Source organism: Crotalus tigris, unplaced genomic scaffold, assembly GCF_016545835.1.
Source record: "Crotalus tigris isolate CLP2741 ecotype Arizona unplaced genomic scaffold, ASM1654583v1 scf7180000017601.7605149639:7615979, whole genome shotgun sequence".
Lineage (NCBI taxonomy): Eukaryota > Metazoa > Chordata > Lepidosauria > Squamata > Viperidae > Crotalus > Crotalus tigris.
Genome location: NW_024096505.1, coordinates 6,902,690 through 6,920,874, shown reverse-complemented (window position 1 = coordinate 6,920,874; position 18,185 = coordinate 6,902,690). Strand labels below are relative to the sequence as shown.

The 18,185-nt window shown below is 37.9% G+C and overlaps 1 protein-coding gene across 2 annotated transcripts in view; it reads left to right on the top strand.

The window, feature by feature from the left end:
- The window catches only part of TEX264 (testis expressed 264, ER-phagy receptor), a 166,704-nt gene that overhangs the window by 108,022 nt on the left and 40,497 nt on the right, over window positions 1-18,185 (top strand). For both annotated transcript variants that reach the window (XM_039319409.1, XM_039319417.1), the window contains exon 5: window positions 10,739-10,916. In XM_039319409.1, the coding sequence (XP_039175343.1) occupies window positions 10,739-10,916 (178 nt within the window). The remainder of the gene's footprint in view (window positions 1-10,738; window positions 10,917-18,185) is intronic.

Sequence of the window (18,185 nt, the reverse complement as noted above, 5' to 3'; positions counted from 1 at the left end):
GTTTCATTCCTGAATCTGGAAAGGCAGATTGCTAGGGTTCTTGAGTTTGGTGCCGTTAAATGCTATGTTATTCTGCAATAAAACACCACTCATTTAGCACCTGGTGGGAAATGAGAGTGACTTTTATGAATGAAGCATTGTTTGGCAGTGGCTGTGATTTAGAGATCTATCATTTTGGGTTTCAAGTCTTGCATCAGTCTTGAATGATTAGTAATGATTCTCCAAGACAGCTTACCTCTGAACAGGCACCCACTCCAAAACTGATAGGATATAGATGTCAGTGTGTTAGATTGCGAGTTAGTGACAGTTCCTGTTTATCTATTGTCTATCCTGTTGCCTGAAGGAATCTATTCCTGAGCTACAGGATCTTGCTGTTGGATTGGAATTGTATTTTGTCCAATTATTAACGCTAGTGGACTTCAATTCATGTCTTTATGGCATGATTTGACAGGTTTTAAACTGTAGCGTGTCCATGACAACAGTTGCTCAGTCCCAAGTAATTGCACTTGAGTTCAGATCGATTGGGATACATTGCATTTCTTTTTGTTTCAGAGCCATTGCTTGGTGTTTTGAAGATGGAGCCAAAAATTAGTCCTTTGTTGTGGAGATATTCTCAGGAATATGACAAACACCTTTGTTAGTCATTTAGTCCAGTGTTGTTGAAGAAAGATGACCAGAGTGTATAGTGAGATGGCGCCTAAGAGCCTATGCCACCTTTATTCATTGTAGATTGTCATCCAGTGGCCTTGGTTAAAGTCTTTGTTGGGAGCATGTATCATCCTGTTGTGATGAATTTGCACAACACTCTGCTGATGAACTTGCTTAAGTTCTCCAGAAGTTTGACTATGTATGGGCAAATTCAGAAGTGACTAGGACAATATATTGTATTGTCAACTGGAGAGGTGATGACTGGGACACTAAGGAAGTGAATAAGGAGCTTTGTGGCATGAACCTCACTAGATCTGTGTTCTTCCTGTTCCCTTGGGCAGATGTGTGTGTGTGTGTGAGAGAGAGAGAGAGGGGTGGGGGAAGAGAGAGAGAGAATAGCTGGGCCCAGGAAGTTTTCAGTACCTTATTGGTACAGGAGACAGTCTTGCACAAAGCTCGTGCGCTCCCTTCTGAAGAGTCCTTCTCTGGATCCTAAGGAAATAAAAACAAAGTCCAGTTGCCTTTTGAAAAAGCACCTTTGGGACTATCATGGACTATAATTTCTTTCTGTGAGTTTTGGAATTCGAGGCAGCCTTGTATTAAGATTCCACTCCTTCTTAAATAGGGAGTTAACAGTAGTGGGAGAGAAAATTTTGATTCCATGGGCATTATCTTCTGGGTTTCGCAGGGATTAATTTAGGACATTGCTTAGTGATACAAATTCTGGTTCCAGTTACTATCAAAACTCGAGGACTATCTGTATGGAAATGCCTTAAATCAATTAGAAATATTAATATCGTAGGAATCAACGGAAACTAGTTTCTAATAATTGCTAGAAAAATCTTATAACAATAGCAGTAACAACAACAGCAAGAAGCAGCAGTGCAACAGTGGTACCATATATAGGAACATATTTTTTTTGTCAGTAACTTAAATAGAAGCTAGAAAACAGCCAAATGGTTTCTGTTTGATGCAGAGTAAGGATATCATTGTCACATTATGCTTGTTTAGAAATTTTGTGCATATTACTAAAATAAATAAGTTGAGAAGAGTTGGGTTTACAGACGAAGGCAATGGCAAGCTTTGGGCCCAAAAGGATAATTGTACTTGCATAAAAGCAGGGTGGGAGTGGGGAAGAGAATGAGGAAAAAAAAAAAGAAATGAATTAAGAAATAAACATTTGAGGTTATTAAAATATTGCTCATTTTTTTCTCCTAGACGATCTCTTATTTTAGTGAAAGCAATGTGATTTTTGTACCAAATGGCACAACATAATAGAATTTTCAGATTCTTTGGTATATATGCTTTAATGTATTTTCTTTTTTCCTTTTGTACCAACCCTTAGTAAAGCATTACTCCTTCTTTTGTTCTTGCTTGATTTAGTCACTGCATTTTAAAATATTAATTTGTGTGTATGGGCATCAAATTTCATTAGCTGTTTTTCACCCTATTTCCATAAATGAAAATGAGTATAGCAGCTACTGAATATTGAAGAGAGTGCACTCTGATATGATTCTTTGTGCAATTCTGAGGATTGGCTAGTATTCCTCTCAAAGTATTCTCTGAATGAAAACTATGCACAAGCATACTTGGGAAAGGGGTGTTAAAAAAGGGGGCCCCTTGGGTAAGAAGTAGGCCAACACACATATGCTGATTTTCTTCTGTTTTGCATTGGAAGGTAAGAGAGGAAAAAAGAATCAGTGAAATCTTAGTTTTAATATTTAGACCGAGGCAGATTTCCTTGCAGAGCTTATCTATTTTCTTCGTATAAATCTGAACAATAGTGAATGGAAACATTTACTTCTTATCACTAAAACACAGTGCTGTCTTTTATTTTAAAGTATTTTCTAATTTACATTTTTTTTACACTTCTGGTGTGATTTTTTTAATGTGTTTCTATTCCACATTTCTCTCCTTCTCCCTCCCTTTCTGGAAGAGTTTAATTCTTAAGCGTTTTTGTTCTGTCCTTTCAAATCAATGTGCTTTTGGCAATTTTCTTCCCAGTTTTGAGATTAAAATATATCTGTGTTCAGACAGTGGTTTTATGTCTGGCCTGTTAGTTTCTGCCTAATCAGCTTCTGCCTTTACAAGTGTGCAGTGCTACAAGTGTGCAGTGTGTATGATGAATTCTTTTTTAAATTGATTAGTTTAGCCTGCTTGAAAAGATTTTGTTTACATTTAAGTGATATTGTGTGGTTGCTTTCATAGTAATTAATATGTTGTTTACATGATGCAGCTATAAAGGTAGTTACGAACTAGTCACCTTTGTTAAGGTCCTCTTTAAAAAATTTGTGATTTAAGTAAAGATGAGTCATTGGTTTAATAGGGGTCATTCAAGGTGAAGGTTGCATGAAGTACAAAAGTATCAGAGCTTGGTTGTTTTCAGGAGGGTAGTAATGGTAAAAGTAACTTTGACAAACCTAGACAAGTGGGAAGACGTAAAAATATTAGTGTACAGGTAGACCTCGAGTTACAACCGCAATTGAGCCAAAAATTTCTGTTGTTAAGTGAGACGTTTGTTAAGTGAGTTTTGCCCTATTTTACGGCATTTCTTGCCACAGTTGTTAAATGAGTCAGTGAAGTTATTAAGTTAATAACCCAGTTGTTAAGTGAATAATAATAATAATAAAGTTGGAAGGGACCTTGGAGGTCATCTAGTCCAACCCCCTGCTCAGGCAGGAAACCCTATACCGTTTCAGACAAATGGCTGTCCAGTCTCTTCTTAAAAACTTCCAATGTTGGAGCATTCACTGCTGGCTTCCCCATTGACTTTGCTTGTCAGAAGATCGCAAAAGGTGATCACATGACCCCAGGCACAGCAACCATCATAAATATGAACTAGTAGCCAACCCTCTGAATTTTGATCACATGATCATGGGGATACTGCAAAGGTTGTAACTATGAAAGATGGTCTTAAGTCACTTTATTCAGTGCCATTGTAATTTTGATTGATCACTAAAAGAACTGTTGTAAGTTGAGAGCTATCTATATTTACCCTCGATTGAACATCATTTAATACAATTTGGACATTTGCTATCAGATTTCAGTAGCAAGCTACACTACTGTAATTAATCAGTAAATGAGGCAAATGCTCATTGGTATATATAGAATAATCAGAAAGTGTGCGTAGGCATTGGGTTGCTGATTGCCCACTAGTATTACATAAATATTTTAGTAATTTTTTTTGGTGTATTTGAGAATAAAGACATTTAAGCTATTGCACTTAGATAAAGGAATTGTAAATAGACTTTGAGGAAATCCATGTATCATAGGACGAATGAGCAACCTAAATGTAATTCTGAACCTGTTTTCTTTTTCTTTTTTGCTATCTCTAGAGGTCCAGGATAGTAAAATCAGCAACACAGTTTTCTGCCATAAAAACTATAATACATTCTCTAAAATAAGTTAACTAGATTAAAAAAAGGCAATTCCCCTTTAAAAAAATCTTCAGACCTGCTCAAATATGTAATATGGCCTCACCAATTTGCATCATGTGCTGCTCTCAGTTCCCCCAAGGAGCATTAAATGAGCCTCTGTTCCTTGATTGATAGTCAGTTGGTATCTAGTGATTTGCAGCTTCATTCACCTGTTAGCATTAAATGTGCATACTTTTTTTTATTAAAAGAGTAATATTTATTGAACCAACAAATATTGGGTTCTCTATTTTCTGAAATGACTTCAAGGAAAGATGCAAAAATATATGATGCCATCAGGTCAAAAGTGTCTCCCAGATGCTTGAGCAGAAGGAGTGATGTCTGACTCAAACCTTTACAATAGACCAGTAGTGGCGAACCTATGGGACGGGTGCCAGAGGTGGCACTCAGAGCCCTCTATGTGGGCACACGCACTATCACCCTAGCCCCACCTCCCCCCACAGCTCCCTCCTCACTTGCAGTCCCCCCAGAGGAGAGTTGCCCCCGAGCACAGCCCGTGCAGAGCAGCACAGCCAAGGACATGGTAGCCGGGACAAGACTCCATTTTTGTGCCCCATTATGTGCAGTCACAGGCGGAGGACATAGTGCTGCTGGGCTGTTTGGGCAATCTGTGGCAGGCTGTGGAGATGGTGGGTGGCCCTCCGGGCAGGGTGTGGGTGGAGCGGGTGGGGTGGGGACGGTTTTTGGGCACTCCGTCTCTGCACTAGACTTTCTCAACTTTGTGCACTCAAATGTCTTAGTTTAATTAAATCTTAATTAATTCTTCAGGAAGGTTTACAGGCAATATATCAGTGGTGGCGAACCTATGGCATGCATGCCAGAGGCAGCACTCAGAGCCCTCTCTGTGGGCATGCGTGCCGTCGCCACAGTCCCGCCTCCCCCCATGGTCCCCTCCTCTCCAGCAGCCCCCCTGGAGGAGAGTTGACCCCAGGCACGGCCTGCATGGAGCAGCGCAGCCAAGGACATAGCCAGGCAGCAGGGACAAGACTCCGCCCTCATGCCCCATAGCATGCAGATGATGCTGTGGGGTGTGGGCGGAGGGCGTGGCTGCCATGGCGCTGCAGGGCTGCCTGGGCAATCTGCTACAGCAGGCCATTGAGGCGGTGCGTGGCCCTGTGGGCAGGCGGAGCAGGGAGGGCGGGAGGCGGAGTGGGGGTGGGGGATGGGTTTGGGGCACTCGGTCTCTAAAAGGTTCGCCATCACTGCAATATATGATAGAAACCAGATTGTGTAAGACTCAACTATATTATCCTCATTCATCCACAGACAAATGCTGTGGATGCTCTTTAATCATAGTAAGGAGCGTACGGAAATCTCAATAGGAGGCATTTATGTGGTGGTTTACAAGGAGATAGGTCCTATTCTTCCAGACAGCAGAGGTCAAAGATGCTGTTCCTATCCCTGGAAATTGAAATAAATTGACTTCTCTACAAGTTGGTTCTTTTTGTTACATGGCAGCCTTATGATGGATGAAACTCAAACTCACTGTACTGCCATTATTGCAGAAAACAGAGTGACAGCAAGAGACAAATAGAGAAGACACTATGAATACTGAAAAGGCTAAGATGACTGCTTCAAATGGTTATGAGCCATTTGTTTATTTAGAAACATTTAAGTTATTTGTTTTTTCTATTGAGACACAGTCAAAATTTCTTGTAACTTAATTTATTTTTCTTTTCATTTTCACAAACTCTACTGCTAATTCAAAACTGTGTACAACTTTCCCGGACGTAATGGAGGACTTACTTCCCATGGTTTTTGGCTAGAAGCCTGTTGTATAGCATATTAGTTGAGCCATGATCAACAGAGGCTATTTGAGGACATTACCACTTTGTCTGTCACACTTTGCTATTTATTTAGGAGAAACTAATCCTCCTTCCCACCCTTAGCTTTTTCATAAAGAAACTCACCCTGGCATCCTCAGATGTACATTTTGTGGAAATGATAATGCATACAGAGCCATATAGATACTAGTGGGCAGAGTGTGGGTGTTCATTATACAGGCAGCTGTTAATTCAGCACAAAGTCCATTTCTTGTCCAACTCATTGCAGACTACCTTCTTTGATCTTCTGTGGTTCAGGATTCTTTTTAATTCACATTTTTGCCATCCAATCCACTCTCCTTATTTAGTTGACAACAGAAATGTTTAGAAGTGGCATTGCTAATCAAACATACTGAAGTTAGTTGAGAATGCTATTAAAATTAAGAAATTCTGTCTAACATACAGATAAAGGAAAAGCAGGAAATAATAAACTATGGTCACTTTTTTTTCATTTACCTAACTTAATAGAATTATATGGTTTTTCATCTTGCAAATGTGACTCTGGGCGGCTAACAAAATACCAAAACAATAGGTAATCCTCAACTTACGACCACACTTGAGCCCAAAATTTCTTTTGGGCAAGATATTTCTTAAGTGAGTTTTGCCCCCATTTTATGACTTTCCTTGCCATAGTTAGGTGAATCACTGCAGTTCTTAAGTTAGTAACACGGTTGTTAAGTGAATCTGGCTTCCCCATTGACTTTGCTTGTTGGAAGGTCACAAAAGGGGATCACATGACCCCGGGACACTGCAACTGTCATAAATATGAAACGTCTGACTTTTGATCACGTGACCATGGGGAAGCTGCAATGGTTGCAAGTGTGAAAAATTGTCATAAGGCACTTTTTTCAGTGCTGTTGTAACTTTGAAGGGTCACTAAACGAACTGTTGTAAGTCGAGGACCACCTGTACACCAAATGCTAATGGAAGACAACTATCCTATGGCAACTGAGGAAACCAGCAACCCATCCATCTGGGCTCATCTAAACTCCCAGCCTCCTTGTCTGGGAAAATAGCCAGGACTTAGAAGAATTCCAAACACAGTCTTTACATCCAGTCATAGAAATAACTTCTTTTATCTGTCTTTTCAGAATTAAAAATGTGGAGAAGCTTTGAGCAAGAAACAGCTCATAGGAGTCGTTTCTTCAGGCTGAAAGCAGGGATCTCAGCTCTGGCCAATTCCTGCTAGAAGCACGAGCTGGCATTCCCTTGGATCAGCACTGCTGAGTGCATTAAGAATAGGTTGCAGAGTAACATCTGTCTTCCACAGTTGCCAAAAAGAAAAGAAAATAAAAAAAGAAAGGAAAATAAGGACTTGATTCCTGGTATGAACATGTTTTAAAAGCTGAAGCACAGAGCAAAATATTATCAAGGTTTAAGTTCCCCAGCTAGTAGAGAAAAAAAATCTTTGGAAGTATAAACATTCCATCTTTGCTTTGTGTTTATATGATTCACTTTGTCCCCAAGATTCAGGATGGCTTATTACTTGAAAACCAACTCAACATTAAAAGAAAGCAAAAGTAAAAAGGAACACATTAAGCAAGGCTGACCCTAGGAAGTGCTTTATTAATCTTTGATATGAATTTATATGACTGCCCATTCTAATCAAATAACTCGGTCTAGCTAGCAAGCATAAAAATAGAAACATACAGTTAAAAACAATTTTAAAAAACAATAAAAGATACCAGGCCAAAAAAAAAAAATTGAATCCAGTCAGCACAGGCTAAAAATGCAAACCATCTAGCTCAGGGGTAGGTAACCTTGGCTCTTTTATGATTCATGGACTTCAACTCCCAGAATTCCTGAACCAGCCATGCCATGCTGGCTCAGGAATTCTGGGAATTGAAGTCCACGAGTCATAAAAGAGCCAAGGTTACCTACCCTGATCTAGCCCTAAAACCTGAGGGAAAAGGCAGGTTTTTAAGGCCTTCCAGAATGCCAACAGAAATGTGGCCATCCAAACATCGTGGGTCAGCTGCCGCAATAGAGAAATCTTGCTTCTAGGTTCTATAAAGTGGCTGTGTTTTCACGGAAGGCATCTGGAGCTTGCCCAGCCTGCTGGATCTGGTGGAATAAGCAGAAGCCATCAGACACAGGCAATCCATCAAGTATCTTAGCCCTGTGCCATGTAGGTAATAAACCAGAACCTGGAATTACACTCAGAGATTTACTGGAAATGAGTGTAATTCAGGTATCAGTGATATTATCAACATGCTGCTAGATACAACCCTATGCCAGCACATGACTTGACCCTACAACTTCATATAGATTTTAAATAGGAGTTGAGAAAGAAGATCAAGCTCTGAGGCATCTTGCAAACCAGAGTCCCAAAGCTAGCTCTCTCTTTCCCTAGCAACACTGAATGAACAAACCCTGAGAGGAGGAGAACTACAAAAGAGCAGTGCCCCTATTTCTAATCCCCTAAACTAGTTCAGAAGATACTATGATCCGTGGTATTGAGAGCAATAATTTTTAACAGCTTGTATTTTCAGTGTTTGATTTCGATAAAGGGGAATTTGTAGCTCAGGCTTGAAATGAGGGATCTCTGAGCTTGGTTGTTTTCTTTTCTTTTTTAACAAATTTTATTTATAATACAGTTAAAAATAAACAAACATTGGATTTGGCGTGACATTCCAGTATATATATTCTTATCAGATTATTCCACTTTTTACAATCAATTCTTCATCTCTACATATACATCTAAGTTTTATATACAATACTTGCTCTAAAATAACATATATTTCTATCTTAATATTCATCTTTAATCCCGACCGTCCTCTTCAAATTCCTCCAGCGATAAAATTTATCCCAGGTTGTTTTCTTGCAGACTTTTCATTACCCAAAAGTAAGTAAAATCTTCAGTACTAATAGGGAATGGAGTTTGCTTTCAATTTATATTCCAGTGGCTTCCCTGTCAGTGTTTGTGGGAGTGGTCCTGGAAGGCTGTTTTTAGTTAGCTGGTTTGACAGTTCCTTGATTACTTCTTAATTGTTGGTCTGATGTTAATTTCAGCATTAATCTATGCTCATCTGGGTGTTGATTGCTGGTGGGGAAGACCAAAACACCTCCTTTTGGCTTTGTTCTAGTGTTTCCAAAATGACATCTTGGCTTGGAATTTGGGCAGTTTTATTCCCTACAGTTTAAGGGTGATGGATGGTTGAGGAAGTTTACTGTGATGTGCATTTCAAAAACTAGATTAAAGATTGGACATAGCCTATGCAAAATTGCAATCTTTGTTGATATAGATTGTACTTATTGTGGCTGATATTTTTTTTTTCATTTATGTGAACATAAAATTAAGAAGAATAGTGCAACAATAGTTTTGGGGTGGAAATAGGAAGTGAACAGGGAGCAGAAGGAGTGAACAATAAATACCACCTGGCATAAAACTGTATGAGGAGAATTGAACAGTAATGGCAGTACCATATTTGTCATCTACTGTATATCTATGAACATTATGTGTAGTTCATTTATCATTCAAAGGGTGGGAGTTGCTGTTCTCCTTCTAGAAATGCTTCCTTTGGAATTGTAAAACAAGGCAGGGATGTTGTGTGAAGGAACCCAAAGGACTTTGAGGTGAAAGTGCTGAAAATACAGCTAAATGCATTAGGCTCAAGGAACTGATTGATTGTAAAATGTCTCTTGCTGAAAGATCTCACATAAATTAATGAAATGACTGCCTGCTTTTCAGAGAAGAGTCAGTATACCCTATGATATTATTTTCCATTCGCAGATAATAGTCTCTTTGTTGTAATTGTACTGTAATAGAAAATAAAATGTTTAAATTAATATAACCCCCCTCCCCAATAATCAGTGCTGTAATTTAGTAGGTTAACTGACTCAAAATAATTAAGATATTTTTACCTGGATTAATTCATGCTTTATTTACCCAAATTTAGAAACTTGATTAGCACTTGTAGTGAGTAAAGAATAACACAGTCCTTCTTGCTGTCTCTCCCAAGGATTGTAGAGTGCAAGAATTGATAATCTTACCTAGTTGGATAAGGAGATGTCTACAACCAAGCAAGCAAGCTCAGAAATCATCCAAGACTCATGTAGCCCTGTATATTACTTTTTATACATGTAGCTCTGTATATTACTTTTTACTTTTTCTCAAGAATCTCAGATCTCCTCCCCTCCCCTCCCCTCCTCTCCCCTTCCCTTCTCTCCCCTCTCCTCTTCTCCTTCCAGAATATATCAGGACTTGGTGGTCTTTTTATATGAAAAATAGAATTCTCTGCCGTTTAATGTTTGGCCTTTTCCAGATGCAGCTGAGCTTGGAGTAAGCTTATAGATAAACAGGAAGAGAAAACGAGGAAACTTTAATGACACCTTTCTCATGATAATTTAGAAGTGGAATCAGGTTGAAAACTTTCTCAGATTTTTTTTTAACTACTGCTGTATGTCATATGGTTTTTCTGAAATGAATCTCACACCATTTGGAATTGGTGCTCAAAGCAGGGGCTATATAATTTAGCACAATGAAATATGGATCAGCTCCTTGAAGGAGTTCATTGATCTGCTAAGCACTCTCAGTGCTTTGCAATTGGTTATATGTTTTATTTCAGAGCCTTAAAGCCCTTTCCCATTTTCACAAGATACTGAACCATTTATAAATTTGGTCTCATGGTGTCCGAAAATGATAAAGAACATTGGATTGGCTGAATATATCATAGCAATCATGTTAAAGATGGGAACATCACCCTGGAATACTAAGAAACTACAACCTGGCAATTCCTACTCTTGATATAGTGCCCAGGAATGAATTTATTAATTGTAACACAATGGTAGAGAGAAATATATCTTCAATGCTATGTGCCTTATCTATTTTAGGAGCGGAAACTATGCGCCCATCCTAGATTGGAGATCTACAAAGGAGATAAAATCTATTTTATATGCCCTCTTGCACGTCAAGGGGACTTCTACGTGCCTGAAATGAAAGAATTGGAGAAGAAAAACAGAGCAGCTGCAGCAGCAGTAGAAACTGATGATGATCAAACAGATATTACAGGTACGTATGAATTATAAAGTGTGCACTGCTTTGAAGTGCCAAGGAAATCTCCTTTACTGTTCTTAATAACATAATATACATGTTAAGAACATAAACAATTCATTTTTGTAGATATGCAGCTATCTGCTTTAAAGCAACATGGTTTCTACTAAGCTACCATCTTGATTCTAACTGCAGGTAAATTTATAGACTCTTGGAGAGAAGTCTTTCCTATGATTTTTAACCCCTCAATTATAGATTCAAGAAAAGGACCTTCTATATATCTTACCTCAATAACTATTCTAATAATGTTTTATACTGAGATAATGGTATTGACCTTTCCCAAAGTATATGCACGGTACATAATCTAGAATCAGATTAGAATGCTTTCCGTTTTGGGGTTCGAAATATGGCATCGTGCAATGCAGGATAGTCTTAGTATAACAGAAAAGGAAATTGGATTATGATGAGAAGAATGTGAATCAGGTTTCCTAAATTACATAAAATTCCTATTTGCAAAATGCAATTATCCCTAATAATTGTCAGAAATGATATGTATTGATTTATACATAGTTGCCTTAGGTATTATTTACTCTACGCATGCTTTCTCTAACAAAGTTTTCCAAGTATTGTGATAGCACGTGTACCTAAGTCAACAGAATCTTTTCATGTTGTTCTGAAACTGGGATGACAAAGAAAATTAAGGGAGAGGAGTCCGTTGATCTGACTGCAAAGCAGAAGACACTGCTGTGTCCATCCCCCATCTGTAGAAAATGAAAATGAAAACAAAGCTAAACTTCTAGCAACACTTTCCTGTGATATAGAAATTTTAGAAGGATTGTATTTATGCAGATAAAAAAATTCAGTGGAGAATTTGCATCAAAATTTGAGAATTCAAACCAAAGGTTCTCAGTATATATTTTAATTTTTTAAAAAATCATAATCCTGGTGATTGGTTCATATGAAACAGGAATTGTTCCTTTGGAAAATCTGATAAACAACTTGCATGACAAATGTTTTTTTGAAAATTAAAAGAGTGAAGTGATCTGCCTACAGAGTTTTTTACCACAGACATAATTTACATTGTCTAAATATTCCTTACACTGGTGAGCAAGTATAGCAACTTTCATAAAAAAAGATGTGAGAGCTTATCACTGCCTGAGAATATATGCTTGAAACTGAAGCTGGCTATTTTATGTGTTTCTGGTTCTGTTTGGATCAAAACAACAATCAGAATCCTTGAATTGAACTGAAATCTTTGGAAAACAAGGATGATACTGAGTTTTTCTGATTTTCCTCCAAAGATAGTCCACAAGTGGATTGAAGTCCATTTGCAGCAAAGCAAAAAAGGAATCACATGTTCTTTTCCACCAATTTTTTGTTAGTTCCTGAACATGAAAAACAGTACAACCCAGCTGCTGTTGAATTGTTTCTGGTTGTGAAATCATGTGACAATCTTTTCAATGCCTTTTCATTCCTCATGCCCTGCCCCCTCCCACCAGTTCTTAGAGGGGATAGCCTGACCTGGGTAAAAGATCAGTTCTTTTACTGTCATTTGAGTGTCCCCCAGTTCAGTGTCCCCATAGACTTTGGCAGGAGGTTTCTTTTTAGTTTTTGTTATGTATGAAGTAAAGACTTTGGGGGGGATTTTTGTCTGCTTTTAATGTTGTTTACTTTTTCATATGTTTTATTGTTTGTTTGTAGATTACTGCATTTAATGTTTTGCTGAATGACTTCCTTAAACCTTCATCAAAGTTTTGTTTGTTAGCCGTCTTATGGCATTTATGAAATCATCACAGATAAACTGTCACTGGCTTTGAAATGTGCTGTGCTGTTGTATTAGGTGCTGATCTTATTTTCACTTTGGATTGAATAAGACCACACGAGGATTGCCGAAGATACCACTTCATTGCTGGGGGTCTATGAAAATTCGCCATGGCCAACTTGCCACGGCCAACTTGCTGCAGGTCAACTCACCATGGCCAACTCGCCACAGGACAATTCATTGCTGGACAGATGTTACACTAATAACAAAGAAATGATGGAACAGAATCATTAAAGAAAGGATGCAAAAGGAGGGACAAAATGAAATGTGATCGACAAAAATTAAAATCATTTTTTATTTATTTTAAATAATTAAAAGAATTGTTAAATTGTTCTGCAGTGAGTTGTCCCATGGCAAGTTGGCTGTTGTGAGTTGTTCAGTGGCAAGTTGGCTGTGGCAAGTTGTCCTATTCCCTCAGTGCTGCTTTATTGAATTCTGTTGCCTTGCCATTATCATATTTTCTTGCCCAATTACATTTTAGTTCACTGCAATTCACATTTCTTCAGATAGTCTTTAGTTTATAAATATCTGACACTTGGGGTTTTTTTTATAGTACAATCTTCACAAACACACAGTATGTAATGGATATCTTTGAGCAATTTTTCGATCAAAATATAAGTAATATTTTAGCTCAAATTTACTTTCTTTTTCTGTCTACTTTTGAGACCTTCAAAACCAATGTAAAGTAATTGCAAAAATAAAAAACCCAAGATCCTTTCCTATCCATCTCAGATGCCTTTGAAACCATAGTGGAGAATGTATTATAATTACCGGTACACTAGTGGCCTGAGATCAACAAAAATTCTGTATGCCAAGATTACCGAGAAAAACAGTACTGTATATGTAAAAAAGAAATATTATTAGTGCATGTAGAAAAACAACTGACTGCTTCGAAAGCACTAGATTTTATCTCTTATTTGGAGTAAAATACAGATTCACATTTTATTCATGACACGTGAAGTAAGTTGAATGGAGGGCTGTAAAATAATGATTTTACTCCGTGGTGAGATTCAGCCGGTTCGCACCACTTGGGCAGAACCGGTAGCTAATTTTTTGTTGCCCAGGCCCAGAATGGACTTCCAGAAGTGGCATCCACACAGAGAACCGGTTGTTCACATATTTGAATCCCACCACTGATTTTACTACATAAATAATTGCCTGTTTAGCTCCAAGAAATAATATATACCATTAAATCTTGTGAGAACAAAAAAGTTCTACTCCAAATGGTTATGCATTAAGTGATGTAAGATCCACATTGCATTCTTTGCTCCAGTGTAATTGGAAGCCTGCAATAATACCGATACAAACCTTTCTTGTCACCTTCGCTGAGGAATGTAATATAATTGCAGTTTTATAGACTGGAAAATATCCTGCTGATGTGCAGTCTATCATCCCATTTCCTTGTTAAACATTGATGTAAAAATACTGAAGAAACCCAAGCACATCAATTATGGACAATTTTATGCATGATATTCATCCTGTGTAATCTGGTTTTAGGTTGCCAAGCATCTGATAACAGATTACAATTGATATTGTGATTATACATTCACAAAAATTATAATCAGCAATAGGTTCATTCACTGTTTATTGGCTGCTGCTATCGTGAAGACAGTTTTTACATTTCTTGTTATGCCCATGTAACATTGCTGCTTCACATACTGCTTTGGCTCACAGTACGCTTCCAAGTACAATTCAAGGTGATGGTCTATCTACACCTATAATGCCCTCCATGGTACCAGGCCAGGTTACTTATAGGAACACCTTTCTCTTTTCTGCCTGCCCATCAAATCTATCAGAAAGGGCATGCCTAGGCTCCTTCCATTAAGCAATGCCATCTTTTCTGGATTATGAAATCATGCCTTCTCAGTGGCAGCATCTGCTCTATGGAACGGCAGAAAGAAGAGAACGCTCCAATCCTATCAGCCTTTCACAAGGCATTGAACACCTGGCTGTTTCCCAGGCATTGGACTCCACTATTCAACATAACAGAGTTGGAAGGGACCTTGGAGGTCTTCTAGTCCAACCCCCTGCTCGAGCAGGCGACCCTATACTATTTCAGACAAGCGGCTGTCTAGCCTCTTCTTAAAATGGTGAAGCATTTTAATGATGATAATGATGGAGCGCCCACAGCTTCTGAAGGCAAGGCATTCCACTAGTTAATTATTCTCACGGTTAGGAAATTTCTCCTTAGTTCTTTCTCCTTGATTAGTTCCTATCCATTGCTTCTTGTCTTGCTTTCTGGTGCTTTGGAAAATAGGTTGATTCATTTTTATGGTAGCCCTTCAAATATTGGACACTGCTATCATGTCTCCTCTAGTTTTTCTTTTCACTAGGCTAGATATATCCAATTCCTGCAACTGTTCTTTATATGTTTTGGCCTCCAGCCCTCTAATCGTCCTTTTGTTCTTCTCTGCACTCTTTCCAGCGTCTCAACATCTTATTTATATTGGGGTGACTAAAATTGGATGCAGTATTGCGGGTGTGGTCAGTAATTTATTTGGGGGGGGGGTTATGTTTGGTAAACTTGTCTGTTCTAACTTTATGCACCCAGTTATTTATGTCAGATGGACAACTATATACATAAAATAAACAATTGAAAAAGCCTTTAATATGATGCAGCATAAATGTTTGAAACAAATGTAGATAGAATGAAATGGATATATTCCTTTTCCTTCCTTTTTAATTAATTGGATGACAATGTAGTATTCTACTACTCTACCTTAGCTGGAGTTACTAAAAATGGAATTATTTCTTCATACCATCAATGAAGTCCTTTACTTTCTCTTATTTTTATTTAATGTAGAAACTTCTGACTTTCTTTATTACGCAAATGGGTTGCAGTTGAAGACAAACTATATATTAAGGTGGAAGCTGACAGTCTTGTCAGTTACATATTTTTCTATCAAAAGGCATGGATATTGTACAATATTTTGGTAATTTGTTAGGGTATTTGGTTAATTGCATAATACAGTCTAATGGTCACTGCAGATTATTTAAGTTCTCAGTCAATAGCAGAGCATTATCTGCATAGAAAAGTACATACACTTTTATGTCTAATTCACGCCAATTTACTTTATTATATACTTTAAATCAAACAACCTACCGTACATTCTCTGTTTCACTTTCATATCTATGATAACCTAAGGAATTTGAGCAAATGCTAGATTGTATGTTACAATGAGAAGCATAGATTTAAAATTGGCGCATCAAGGACCAAAACACTTCTATTTGGCAAAGAAAACAGGATTCAAAATTACAATTACAAGGCAAAAACAAAAGCAAATAGATGAATCTATGCTTCAGAGTAGAACTTTTAAACAAGTTCCAAATGATCAAGCTAAGTTCTGAAAGACTCTGAATAATTCTGAGTCTGCCCTTGACTGTATACCAGTTCGTGATCTTGAAGAACTGTGGGAAACTTAAAGAAGGCTGAATCATTTTGATTCAGAAGGCTGAATCATTATACCTGTTCTTCCTTTCATTCAGCCACTTTGGTCTAGTGCAGGGGTAGGCAACCTTGGCTCTTTTATGACTCGTGGACTTCAACTCCCAGAATTCCTGAGCAGAGCATCGCTGGCTCAGGAGTTCTGGGAGTTGAAGTCCACAAGTCGTAAAAGAGCCAAGGTTGCCTACCCCTCTAGTGGCTAAGGCATGGCATGAGTTCTAGCCTCACCTTGGGTATGAAAGCCAGCTGGGTGACCTTTGGCCAGTGACTCTCTCTCAGTCCAACCCACCTCATAGGATTGTTGTTTGGGGAAAAATAGGAGGAATGAATATTAGATATGTTTGCTGTCTTAAATTATTTATAAATATAATACAGATGGGATATAAATAAATAAATTTAAAAACCCTTAAAAATCACATAGTGGCTCCTTGATAGTTTCTGTCATCATCATCATCATCATCATCATCATCATCCTCATCATTTATGGAGGAAGAGGAGAAGAAAAAGAAAATACACTCTTCTTAAGCAAAATCTTTAATAGGGTTTTTATCAAAAACTTGTGTTACTTTTATTTTTAATTAAATACCATTCTCATTTTTAATACTTTTTATCCTAACCTCTGAATGTCCTTTCCTCTTAGCTTTATACAAACAACAATATTAAAATGTCTTAAGGTCTGTTCAAATTAATGATTTCATTTTATGAATTTCCTTGCAGAAGTGTCGGCCATTTTTCCCTATTGATTTCTAGTGCAACTGATGTCATTCAAATGCTAGTGACCTATAGACCTGCCAACAAATAATTTGCATTTTTTAAATTAGGCAATAATCCTGTGAGTTGAAAGGATAATGCCACATCTAGCTATCTAATCTATTCTTCCTTCTTTTCTATTCCTCATTCCCATATTCAACTTTTATTATAAAATGAAGCTACTGATAATGTTGATAATTTGAATGGGAGAGGAGAGAGTATTGAGGGCTTTGCTGAATTTGGTACACTAGTCTTATTTTATGGTACCTTTCATATCTGCATATTTAACAGCAAGAACATTTTTATTATTATTATAAAAGGTAACAAGGAAGGAAGCAGCACTCAGGATAACTTATTCATGAAGCAGAGCATTAGTCTCGAGCTTCCTTTCCTCCCAATCTTTTAATGCTGGTAGAAGCTAGCATACATACCTGACTGCGTTCTGTCTGCGCCTGCTTGTGATGGCCAAGGCACGCTCAATCTCTTGTGAATACTTCTAAGGCAGAAGCAAGTAGAGTGCCCAAGAAAACTGTTCTGGCAGTCTCCTGATCACCAGTTTTGTCAAAGCCATGTGATTATGAAGCTGCTTTTCTTTTGAGGTCATGAGATCCCATGTGCTCTTTTCTCTTTCACTTATTATACCACCAGTTAAGTGCTTAGCCCTTTGCCATTATTCTGGACAAGCCCTTATGGGCACCTGTAAGGCTGGCACTGGTGTGGTCTCCTTTCAGACATCAGGATGACCCCGACCCTGTGGTCTTTCATAAGACTATGAAGACTTGGTTGGATGCCTGGGTCCCCATGTGTGTTAAGGGCCCAACTTCCTGGTTATCTTAACATCTATAGCCTAACAGCTTTACTTGGTGCCATGTAAATTTATTTCGAGTTGTTTTAATTCTTTTTAATTGAATGCTGCCCATAGTCTCTTGTGAGATGGGTGGCTATTTAAATCAAATGAATAAATACAACAGGTGCAGTCTGATCTCAAGGTGGGGGAGGCAAAAGTCTGTTGATATGAAAGTTTTAAGATTTTCAGAATTGACAGATTTTGATTGATTTCTATATTCTGCATCAGGAAAATCTTTTATCTCTGTTTGGGACATACCTGTCAGCAGTAAAGCAACTAACGTGACCTTGAGTTTTTTGTTGTCCTGAATATAGGGTTCAGTTTCTGGAAGAATATATTGATTTATAAGCTTCTCCTGAATCTGACAGTGCCAGATATTGATCCTCTGCAATTGTATATATGATGCATTCAGCACATCTGTAT